The 12,330-nt window shown below is 43.9% G+C and overlaps 2 protein-coding genes across 4 annotated transcripts in view; one reads left to right on the top strand and one right to left on the bottom strand.

Annotated features, from left to right (window-relative positions):
• CTBP1 (C-terminal binding protein 1) overlaps nt 1-1,713 on the bottom strand; it is a 236,545-nt gene extending 234,832 nt beyond the window's left edge. The window contains exon 1 of the mRNA XM_059845360.1: nt 1,601-1,713. The gene's annotated coding sequence lies outside the window, so the exon portion shown is untranslated. The remainder of the gene's footprint in view (nt 1-1,600) is intronic.
• A 654-nt stretch (nt 1,714-2,367) lies between these two features.
• MAEA (macrophage erythroblast attacher, E3 ubiquitin ligase) overlaps nt 2,368-12,330 on the top strand; it is a 49,181-nt gene continuing 39,218 nt past the window's right edge. Inside the window, exons 1-2 of one of the 3 annotated variants that reach the window (XM_059845358.1) lie at nt 2,400-2,536; nt 10,144-10,241. Coding sequence is in view for 1 of the 3 variants with exons in the window: in XM_059845357.1 (XP_059701340.1) it covers nt 2,468-2,536 (69 nt within the window). In the remaining 2 variants the exon portion in view is untranslated. The other 2 variants (XM_059845359.1, XM_059845357.1) reach the window with 2 other exon arrangements.

The raw sequence follows: 12,330 nt of genomic DNA, 5'->3' as shown, positions 1-12,330 counted from the left end.
TACATACATGACTTAATCAATTACACAGCCAGTCACACTTCTTCAATCCCTATAGGCATCACAGAGTTAACGTATGCCAGGTTCAAGCTGCTCACCATTAATCATGGGGAATACTGAAGAGCAAATTTCCTTCTAAATATTAGCTTACAGGATACTTAAGACAGACAGGAAGAACAGGAATATTTTACAATGCCACATAATTATGTTTGTAAATACAGCAACAATTGAGCAAAGTTTTCGATCCTCCACCCAAGCAGCTCAGGGTGAACCATTCCCTGCACAGAGCCTTAATGGAGTCAAAATCCCCCTTATAAAAATCCTCTTGCAGGATCTGGTCCCAAGATCTTGTCTAGACATGAATGCTAATCCCAGGTGTAACTATCACAAAAGTTTTACGAACACACTTCTCAAACAAAGGCTTTGCACCTGGTGTGGGCTTGGTAAATTATGTTTAGGCATACATTTGCTGGTTATGGTCAGCACAAGGCTGAATGCTAGGGCAACTGTGAGTAAATATCAGTAAAAAGAATCAAGAGCCAAAGAGAATCTAACACTCAACTACATGACTTCGCACATTCCCTTTTATTTATCCCTGTCCCTTTGAGGTGGTCAGATACTTTCAGCGCAATGAGGTCTATGCACATCAGAAATAACACCACCAAATATTCTCAGAAACATACTTGCTCTTTCAAACCATGAAAATTAAATGTGTTCACTCCTCCTAGAAGTATTGGTATTTATTTTCCCTCAGTCTTCTGCAGACCAGCAAAAAAACATACCCACAATATTTAGAGAGCAAAAAAAAATCAGCACGATTATTGATAGGTACAGGATTTGGGGTCTCTTTAAAGCTTCAAACTCAAGCAGCTCACTGCTTGAAGCACATTTGCTGCCAGCGCATCAAGAAGCTAAACTTTTGGTACATCGACTTCAGCAACAGAGTGAAGTTTGTATTTACTGCACGGGCGGGTCCTACGGGCACCTTTCCCTTCCTCTGCAAGCTCGCTGTGGTGAAGGTCTGTCCCAGTGCCCTGGGTCAGCACTGAGGCGCCCAGGTCACAGCGAGGAGCCGAACACCGAGACGCTGCCCTCTACGCACCACCCAGAAAGCAGCTTTTATATTAGGATTGACACTCCAAGAGTGGTTTTATTCCCTCGCACACACACAAGTAGAAACTCCGCAGGACCGTGTCCCTTTTCTTTTCTTTTTTTTTTTACTGGAAACACTCACGTACGTCCGGCAGAGGAATTACTGCTCGCTTAAACCGGTGCTTGTCACCTTACAGGGACCGGCCAGAGGTCAGCGGGTCACGCAAAGCCTCTGAGCGCAGCCATGGAGATCCACAGCGCGCCGGGGATCCCGCCGGGAGCCCGCGCACGCAGCGCCGGCCGGAGCAGCCCCAGCTCCGCACCTGTAGCGCCCGGCGGCGCCGGCTCCGCTCCCCGGCGCGGCTGCGAGGGCAGCGGCACCCATGAGGGAACCACCAGAGACCCCGGCGGCCGAACGGAGCCGCCCCCCCTCCCCACCCGTCCCCCCGCGGGGCGGGCGGGACCGGCCCGGCTACGGCGGGAGCTGCGCCCGCCCCACGCCTCCGCTCACCGGGGAAACTCGGCGCCGGCCCGGGGAGCCGAGGGCAGGGGGCTGCCGCCGTCTCCGCTATTTAAACCTCTTCCCGCCGTCTCCGCCTCACTGGCTCCCACTCGCTCCCTCCGCCCCGCGGAACTCACGGGGGCGGCCCCGCCCCTCCCGATGTACACACAGCCACACGCCGCCTGCCGCTCCGCCCGCCCGCCCCAAACGCACCGCCCATTGGTTCAGCAGCCTGCCCGTCAACCTGAGAGGCTACAGCATTGGCTGGCAGTGCTGTCAATCACAACGCAGCCCGCCCTGCTTCCCGCCCCTCCCCTTCCCGGACACCTCGGGGGTGTTAAAACGGCCGTTTGAAGTCACCAGCAAAATTTACTTTTAGGCCCCGCCCACTGAGCCCCAGAGAAGGTTCTGATTGGGTCGTAGGAAATCGCTCTCTGCCGCCGCTGAGTGGCTGGGTGTCCATAACCCCCCAAATCCCGCCTATCCCGATGCCGTAATCCCATTTGATTTGTCCGCGCATCCACGCAGCCCCGCCCATTCCCACGCCGCTGCCCATTCAAGCGCGGCTCTCCGAGCTCGGGGGTGGTGCCAGCACTCACGGCGGGGGAACGTGAGGAAGGGAGCCGCTCATTGGCCGGAGTGCCGTCGCTCTCCCTCCGTCACCGCCCCCGCGGAGCGTACCAAGCCGCGGCGGCGCGGGGTGGCGGCAGGGGGGGAGCGTGCGGCGTTGGTTCGGCCCGTGTCCATGAGGGCCGGGGCGGGGTGTGCGCCGTTTCCCGGCATGCCGCGCGCGCCGTAGGTAGCTCCCGCCGGGACGCGCTGGGAAGGAGGGCGGGAGGGAAAGGAGGGAGGGGGGAGGCCGGTGCCCGATCCAAGATGGCGGTGCAGGAATCAGCCGCTCAGCTCTCAATGACTCTGAAGGTGCAGGAGTACCCCACTCTCAAGGTGGGTGCCGGGCCGCCCCCGGTGCGGGGGGGAACGCGTTAACGCCCTCAGCGTCCCGCCCGAGCAGCGCTGAGGGGGAGCCCCTTCTCCCCTCCCGTTCTCCCCGCCTTGGGAGCCCCGGGGCTGTGGGATGGAGGTTGGGAGCGATTCCTGTCGCGTAGTTCCCGCCTGTCCTCGTTTTTCCTCCGCTTGACGTCTCGCTCCGCTGCTGCTCTTCCCATCCCCCTCCGCGGAGGGAGAGGGACGTGCCTGGAATATGCGGCTCTTCCCTGGTGTCTCCGTGCCCTGAGGGGACGGGGGAGGCCCCCGGGCCACGCTGGGGGCACAAAAAGAGCTGGAAAGGAGCTGGGAGAGAAGTGAGGTCCTTGTGCTCGCGGGGTGCTGTGAGGGGGGAGTGGGCTCGGACGAAGCCGGGCTGGGGGAGAGGGGTTGGGGCGTGTGAGTAGAATGTACTCCCTCAGGAACACCGAGGACTGCCTGAAGTGCTCATCCCAGATGATTATCTGGATCTACGTGGCGTTGTTAGGAGACGTGTTAAAGGGGAGGGAGTGGAGGTGGCGGTGTAATATGGTTCCCTGGCTGCTTGGTCCCCCAAAGATGGAGATGAGCTTAAAATATAAAAAGGGACAGACGTACTGGAGGGCTGTGGAGGCGAATAAGCAAAATGCAGTTTGGTAAAAGCTGTTCCTTAAGATACTGGGTCTGCCTTCAGGATGGAGGTCTCCCAGGGCTGCCTAGGTGGTCTTGGGCTTTAAGCAGGTGTTGTGAGGCAGGTGAAGGACTCAGCGATGACCTTAGCGCTCAGTGCCTCCGAGAACTGTTGAACTGCAAGGATGAGATGCTCATAGGAATCAACGGGAACCTTTGTTTGCAGTCTGGTGTTGTATATACAGGAGGTTTACCACATAAATAGCAGCAACTGTGGAAGGGACCTGGGAGAAGCATCTCTATTGCAAAATGCTTATTTAAACATCTCTCGTGTCAGCGTGTCCACATTTTGCCGTCTATAGGAGATGTTTATGCAAAGTCAACTTTGTTGTGCTGAGATCATGCTGTCCTTCACACGGCGAGCATTGTGTGCTCTTTACAGTATTGGTTCTGCAGGTTCTCTGGCCATGTTCTTCTTATGCATGTCCTCCACCAGTTCCATTCTGCTCGGATCTGAGAAACAGAAGGACAAAGTGTTGATTCCCCTTTTACATGGGAAGGCTCCTTTCTGTCACCCAGAAGTACTTTGAACCTGACAGCATAAGGCTTAAATTTTAAAATACCTGTAAAGAGCTCTCTGGCACTTTCCATAGCCAGAGCAATGCGAAGGCTTTTAATATTAAGAAGATTGTTTTAAGGCTGCATTTTAGGTGTATTCCAGCTGTTACCACAGATTTGGTTGCTACATTCCTGAGAAATTACTGGCAGTGAGGGTCAGTGGGTTTTTTGTTTTGGTGCTTACGACTTAAGATGAATTGTCAAGGTGCCAGCCATTTAAAAGGTAGAGAATATTTTGGACTAATTCTTTTATTTTCACAAGCATTCTTTTCCCCTAAAATATCTCAACAAAAATATACATAACAGAATGGAATGTTGTTTGCAAAGTTAGCAAGCTAAATAGTAAGAGGCTGAGACACCCTTTCACTGAAACTCTTAATTTCCAAGCAAAGGTGATGTTTATTGACTCTTCCCAGCAGCCATTCAACTTCTGGGTTGTTCCTGTAATCTTTAGTAACATTTTTCATTGTTTAAAAAAACCTGCCAGAACAGTGTCTGCTCAAATCTTTTGAATGTGTCCTCTGAAATGCTCTTAGCTGTGAGTCATATATCAAAACATTTTACTGGTGGAGGTGAAAAAGCAGCACAGAGAAATGAACACTAAGGCTAAAGTCTACTGAAGTAAGTTGATATGAAATCTCGTTTTGATCTTTAGAAGTCAGATGCCTACAGGTTTCTGTGGGACTGAGAATCTGAATTTTTATTTCCAGTTTATTTAAATGCTGTGTAAAAGGAATGTGTACCCCTGGGGTCTTTTAATTCACCAACACAGTAGCTCAGATGTATCTCTTGGAGCTGTGTCCACTGGTGGTTTTCCCTTATGTGAGTAAAATATAAAAGATTGCAGACTTGTATTTATATCCTTCCTGTTTCCTCCCTCTAGCTTCCTCATGCCAGCATCACTAGATAATAGTTGTGTAATAGTTCTACATTTACAGTGTGTTCCACAGAGCGCTTTTCATGTGAAAGAGTGCTTCAAACTGCAGAGGGAAATCCCTGCTCCAGAGCTAAATTGTGGCTGCTGCTGGAGTGGAAATACTTCAGCCCTTCTTCTGCAGTTCTGCTCAGGGGAAGTGAATACAGCTCTTCAGCTGAATCTAGAGAAGCTCTTTAAGTGTACAAAATAGTTCTTGAATATTCCCCCCACCCCCTCCAGTCCTTTCTCAAGGATAAGAAGGTTGTCAGCTATTCTTCTACCAAACTGCTGTGGAATTTTTAATTTTTTTTTTTCATCCTACTGATGGGGAATTCTACTAGTCTCAGATGAGAGCATCTAAGATGAAAGCTGACAATTTGAAAATGAATGAATGCAAACATTGTTATCAGAGTTCTTTGCTGAAAATAATAAACAAGTGATGACAGGAAGCTGGATAATTCATCCATATCTTTAGAGTATAAATAATTATTAAAGTGATAGCAAGCTGTATAGGCTAAGACCCCGAAAGTGGAAGATGGAAGACCCAAAAGCAGGAATGATCACTTTTGGAAATATTCCGGTCTGTTTACTGGTAAGCAGTTTTGGGTTAGCTGCTTTGCTACTGCTTTAAAAAAAAAGTTGCAACAGGAGAGTTGTAGAAGCACAGGATATGTCAGTGCCTTCTCAGAGCTGCTGTTTGGTTTCTTTTGTTGGCAGCTCTGTCAGGGAAAATACTGGCAGCAGATTTAATAAGATACTAATTTCTCATGGAAATGTAATTTTTGGATTGTTACAGGGAAACACGTACGAGACTGGGTTTATATGAATTGAGTGTTGTGTCTGTCCTTAGTCCACAGAACAGCTGAGGTTAGAAAGGACCTCTGCAGACAGTCTAGTCCAGTGGCCTGCCCTCCAAGAGGGTCAGCTGGAGCAGGTTGCTCAGCACTATGACTAGACTGTTCTCAGTTGTCTCCTGAGGTGGGCATTCCAGCCTCTTTGGCAAAGCTATTGCAGTGTTTGACTGCTGTTGTGGTACTAAAAGAATGTAATCTTTTGTTGACAGGAAATTTTTTGTATTTCAGTTCGTGCCCATTGCCTGTTTTACTTTTACGGGGCACTGCTGAGAGGAGTCTGGCTCCATCTTCTTTGTCATCTCCATCGGGTATTCACACACCTTGACAAGGCTTCCCCTGGGCCTCTACTGGGTTGAACAATCCCAGCCCTCTCAGCCCTTCTTCCCATGTCAGATTCTCCAGTCTGGTAGTGATCTCTCTTTATTCTTTCCAGTATGTCCATGTTTTTGTTGGATGGAGGAGCCAAAACTGGACGCAGCTTTTTGGGTGGGTCTAAGTTCTAGTTAGAGGGGAAGGATCACCTTCCTTGACCTGCTGGCAGTGTTTTTCCTAACACAGCCTAGGGTGCTGTTGGTAGCCTTTGCTGCAGGAGCACATTGCTATCATGGGCAATTTGTCCAGCAGGACCCCAGGCTCTGTTCTGCAAAGCTGCTTCCCGGGCTGTTGTCTCCAACTTGTCCTGGTCCAAAGGGTTGTTTTTTCTCAAGTGTAAGACTTTACATTTTTCTTTATTGAATTTATGAGGTTCTTGTTTGCCCTTTTCTCCAGCCCAGTGAGATCCATGGAGTGGCACCGCAAGCATCTGGCATAGTAACGGCTCCTGGTTTCATATCCTCTGCAGGCTGGGGAGGTGCACTCTGATCCATCATCCAGGTCACTAATGGAGATGTCAAACATCTGAACAATCAACTTTTTACCCAGTGAGGCAGAAGTGCACAATTAATTTTTTACATAACTGGTTGCAGTACTTTATTTTTTTTCCCACGTTTATAAGCTTTACTCTAAGTTGGTTTTGAACCTAATTATAAGAGTCAAGAGTACTTTTGACAAAACTTTGAAGAGGTAGCAGCAGAAGTTGTTCAGTGAAAGTGGTTCAAGCAGGACTTAAGACAGAAGTAACAACTTGTAACATTTAGTTCACTGTCTGTACATCAATGTAAGAAGATACAAATACATATCATGATGGAATCATAGAATGGCTTGAGTTGGAAGGGACATTAAAGATCATCTTGTTCCAGCCCTCCTGCCAGGGTCAGGTGTACCTTCACTACACCAAGTTGCTCAAAAGCTTATCCAGCCTGGCCTTGAACACTTCCAGGGAGGAGGCATCTGCAGCTTTCTGGGCACCCTGTGCCAGTGTTTTACCATCCTCACAGTGAAAAAAATTATTCCTCATATCTATTCTAAACCTGCCCTCTTTTAGTTGGAAGCCGTTCCCCCTTGTTCTGTCACTACCTGCTGTTGTAAAAAGTCCCATTCCAGCTCTCTCTAGGCTCCTTTTTTGGGTTATCTAAGTGCTTTTCAGACAGAAGGTTGGCAAAATAAGCTAAGCCTGGATGTTGGTGACAGCTCTGCACTAACTCATCATGAGCACTTATCTCACACTAAATCCATCTTCAACCTGGATGCTCTGACTCACCAAGTGTGTTCAATGTCCATGCCGAGCGTTCCTGTGCTGCTGAATAATGCACTTCCTGTTTTGACACATGGTGTGTGTGTGTGTCAGCAAACAAGTGTGAAATCTTTCCTACTGCTGTTGTTTTCCTGCACTACACTCTGTTCTAAAACACACTCTTTTAAGAAAAAGCTAACGCTAGGACTTCGTAAGAAGTTTGATGTTGTACAGTAGCTGAAGAATATGGCTCTCGTTGGTCTCTTTTCCACCCCTGCCCACTCACTATAAAATACATTTTAAAGTGATTAATGAAGGAGGAAAACACAGTAAAAGGCAGTAACAGTATGGTCATGACCTAGAGCTGTTGCTTAGTTATTAGTACCCCATTGTGCCTGTAGGAAAATACTTGAAGAAAGGTATTCTCAAACATCTTACAGAAGATCTCCTGTTAGTATCTTCAAAGTGAACACTTACCTGATGTTGTAATTGCTAGTTGCACCATACTTGATTTGTAGTGTTTTCACAGGACAGTGGCCTGGGATCTTGTGAGTTTGGTTTGTGTATGTTTGGTGTAGGAATAATATGTTTGTATGGTAGCTAGCACATTGGGATCTTTAAATGTTGACGTAAAACAGGAATTGAGTCTTAGCATAGCGTGTGTTTTTCAAGAGCTGGGAAATAAGTAAAGATGAGCTCCAGACATTTCCTAGCTACTGTAACAGGAGGAAAATGCTTTACTTGGTGTGCTCCCTAAGCATCTCTCCATTGTCTTTCAAATCAGTAGTTCCTGTATAATCAGCATAAGAGTGTGCCTTTCAGGCTCACAGGTTTAGGGAAGTACTGTTCTGGCAGATTTGCTGTAAGGACACACTGACAGGATCCATCAGTCCTTGTGAAGTCAAAAAGCTGCCTGAATTGTACACTTGGCCTCCCACAACTTAAAGCCTGCAGATACAGTATGTAGGACGTATTTGCTAACCCAGAATGTGAAATACGCCAAAGTAATTGATTACTTACAATATGTGATATTTGATTTAAATAAAGCAGTTTTAAAGATACTTTTATTTTGATAGTAATTTAACTACTTCACAACTTCTTTTGATTTACTTCAGCTTTTTTAAGAGCTCTGTGGATTAACTGGACTTGTAAATCAGTGAACATGAAAGTAAAAGAGATAATACGTTGAGTAGAACTTTGGTCATTCATGTATTCTGACATGGGTCTGCTAATTTGAATCAATAATGCTTAATTGTCTTACAAGAAATGCTGTCACTTTGGCTGGAATAGGTTATTTTGGGAGCAATTTGATTGGAAATGGGATCTCTAGCCAGTATCATGGTGTCTGGACTATGCAAACACACAGAAGGACAATAACCTCTTTCATTTAAAGAAGTAAAGAGGTGGTGCTGTGATTAAAATGAACAAATATTTGGAGAAGGATCAAAACAAGTGGAAGCACTTGCTCAGGACGCAAACCTGCTGAGTGACCTTAGCTTTGCAACTCAGTTTTGGCCAGTGAGCAATGATTAGGTTCTTGCTAGTACTCCAGTATTTCTATTAAAAGAAGAAAAACAAAGACATTTCTTCTGAGGTGTAAGTCCAGGGTGGCAGCTATAAACAAGTGCCTTGAAGGGGACTGGCCTCTGATGTCCTCAGGGTAGTTCTAGACAGGGCTCTAAAATGGCTGTCAACTTCCTTTTATATGGATGTAAGACAATTTTCTGTAACTGCAAAATCACTTTGTAAAGCACTTAATTTTCTTGTAGGAAGCCTTGTTCAGAAGTTGATAATGTATTCAGAAATAAGTTACGTGCAGTTCGTGTAACAGGATAATATTGTGAAGGAGTGTGATTGCTTCTGTTGACTAAGTATGTGTGTAGCAGATGGATGGCCCAAGAATTTTTGCTGTTCATTCTCTCCTGTATTGAAGTAGCAGCTTTGAATAATATAATGATGGTTTCTTTTGAGACACAGCTGCTCTGGAATACACAGTACTGTCTTCCCGATTTGTAAAACTGACTTCTTTGTAACTAAGGCAAGCTACTAGGCTTTACCCTTCCAAAACATGGATAATGTTTTTAAAAAGAACTGGTTTTAAATAATCCAGATTACTTCCAACTCCTTTTAGGCTTATGAAATTTCTTTGTTTGGCTCTATATCTCTTCAAGATTTTATTTTAATGCTTTTACCTAATTAACCTAAATCGTGTCGTATTTTAAACCATCTATTCCTCAAATATACTACTACTCTTTTAACTTTATTTTCCTTTTCTGATTTTGCCTAGAACAAGGAAAAACTATTACTATTTTGAGGAATTAATAAGAGCTCACTGAAGAGGTGTTGATATCATTTACATTTTGGATAAGTCCAGTGACAAATAATGATATAGTGATACTGACTCTGGTCTGAAGTAATCCAAGAATCGTTGAGGAAAAAATGAACTATACCAAAATACAGAATTTCAGTAATTCTGCATGGAAGTTCTTAATTGTTACTTCTTTGAGGGAAAATTTTCAGTAGTGTATTGTACCCTGCCTCATTTTTCTTTTGCATCACATATAATAGATGTCCTCTACTTTTCTGTTTTGTTGAAGCGGTGAGCATGTTGTTATAATTTAGTCTCAAGAAAACGTGAGACTGAATGCTTGAAGGTGTTATTTGTGGGGTTTAGTTTTTCTCTTAACACTGTTTACTAAAACTCTTCAGGAGATGCTTAATTTTTCTTACATGTTCCTTTATTTCCTTGTTTTTCTTGCTTGAAGTGGTGCTAAGTTGTCTTTGCTTCTAGTTTTCTGAAAGGCAGTTTCATCACTGCGCCTCTCTTGCTTGCCCTAGCTGTCTGGCCAGCCTAAATTTCATGTAGGGGCATTTGAAAAAAATCTTACTTTTATCTCAAAGTCTTCAACAGAATTGTCTTGGAGATTGTAGATTCATACAAATCTCTGGTGCTTTTCAGGTGTTATAAGCTAACACAGTTGAGGAGAGGAAGCACAGCATTTTTGTGACCCTTGAAAGGAGAGCATAGTTCTGTAATGGTTCCCCCCACCTAATCGGGTAGGACTCTTTTTATTTTATATTTCTTGAAACTCTTTTTTTTTTTTCCACCTAGTTTTGTGACTTCATGTACTTGATAAAATTTTTACAAATCTATTTTTAACTCCGTCCTGCTCATGACTGAGTTAATTTGAAAAGATACACAATGTAGGTCTTTATGTTTTTTAAAAAATCACATTTTATGTGGGAAGGGGTTACTTTCAGCCAAGATACTTTAACACTAAGGATGCACACAGAGATCTGTCAAGTCAGGATATATAGTTAAAAGTTCCCTCTGTAGGAATTTGTAGCAGTTAGACTCAATTAACTACTTTATGTCAAATACAGAAAGAAAATGGATGTTCTTTACACAATTGTAAGCCTGTGTAAACGATGCTTGTTTCTGTTGTCTGTACTCTGCTCTATGAAAATGAGTTTTTAGAAACTTTGAAAATTCCTGTTAACAGGAGTCTGGAGAATAGTTAATGATCTTATATAAACAAATACTTCTTCCTTCAATTTCTTCCTTCAATTGACTTTTTTGAAGTCTCACTTTATAATTCTCAACAACCAAATGGTAGCTATACAAACTGTTTTTTACTTTTTTCTGCTGCATCTGAACTAGTTTCATCCATGCAGTTACTGTGGACTAGAAACATTTTGAGTAATCTTGTGATCTGAAAGTGATTGTGTTTTAGTTTCCATTTTTATTTGGAGCTCCTTAGAGTTGAATCTCCATAAGTAAAGAAGGAATTTGGCCAGTGTTGTAGTGTGTGACCAGATGTGCTGAAAGTCTAATGTAAGGCTAATGATTTGGAGAAGAATAAAGGCTTACATTTTTTTCAAAACTTCAGTCATGAAAGAAATTTGTAATTCAGTCTTTCAGTATTGGTCTGTACCAGTTAGAAAAACTTGTGGGCAGCATCAAGGTGGTTTTTGGATTTTTGCACAGTGGCCATTAGACTTTGGCCTAATATCCAACACCTCCAAAAGAGGAGAAAGGCAGCACATAACACTCATTATAAAAAGCTTTTTTATTTTGGGAGAAATCCCTTTTTCCTGTGTTGAATGCTCCTCTTAATCCTCTGATAAATGCTGAAGTAGTTTGGGGTTTTTTTTTGGATAGCTGTGGAAGAAAGACAATGTAGAAGACTGTTTCCATGCTTCTACTTAAAGTAAAATTTTAGTGAGATTTTTAATATGTATAATTGATTTTTCCCTTCCAGCCAATGGCTTATTGATGCAGAAATAGTATCTTGACTAATCCAGTATGGAATAATGTACATCAATTAATGTGACATTTAAAAAATGCGTTCCATATAAAGCTATTGGAGTTGTTTTTAAAAAACTGAAGTAGGTAGTGAGGTGGTCTTGGTTGATAGTTTATATTACTGAATGTTTTTTGGAGATAAGCCTTACCAGGAACTCTTGCAAGAAAGACTCAAGTCCTTATGCAGATAAGAAACTGGGCAAGATAAAAAAACAAACATCAAGATTTAGTAGCCAGCTTCGCTGATGGAGGAAGATTTGTGTTAGGATTCTGCTGGCGTCGTGGTGTTATTCAGCTGTTTGAACAGCCTGAAAGAAAATGTAAGTGCTGAAATGAAGCAGTTTCCTTGATGATACTAAGATAATTGAGGTATTACAGATGTAGCCAAAGTGTGAACCATTAGAGGAAAAAATAGTGAAGGACTGAATGGGTGTTAAAATATATAAAATTCAGTATAGACAAGTGCAGTGTGATACAGTTTTTAGGTATGGTGGAAAGAAAATGAATCCAAGTCTTATATATATGTATAATAACTGAGTTGGAAATGATCATCATTGATCAGTGGGATCTCAGACCTAATAGTGAATGTTTTGTGTGAGGGGCCAGGTTAATGTTAACAAACACAGGACAGAAGTGTTGGGAAAGGGAAGAATGGAGAACTCAATACACAGCAGTTAAAATCCATGGTTTTTCTTCTCTCAAGTAGTATGAGTTATTCTTATTTTCTCCCTTCTCTCATCCTGAGAAAGGGTTTAGTAGAACTGGAAAATGGCTACAGGAAAGTGAGAATGATTAGAGAGATGGAATGTCTGTCTTCAAGGAATGGTTCAAAGAGTCACT

Source organism: Haemorhous mexicanus, chromosome 4 (genome assembly GCF_027477595.1).
Source record: "Haemorhous mexicanus isolate bHaeMex1 chromosome 4, bHaeMex1.pri, whole genome shotgun sequence".
Classification (NCBI taxonomy): Eukaryota; Metazoa; Chordata; class Aves; order Passeriformes; family Fringillidae; genus Haemorhous; species Haemorhous mexicanus.
The sequence above is the reverse complement of the archived record's forward strand: the minus strand, read 5'-3'. Positions and strand labels throughout refer to the sequence as shown.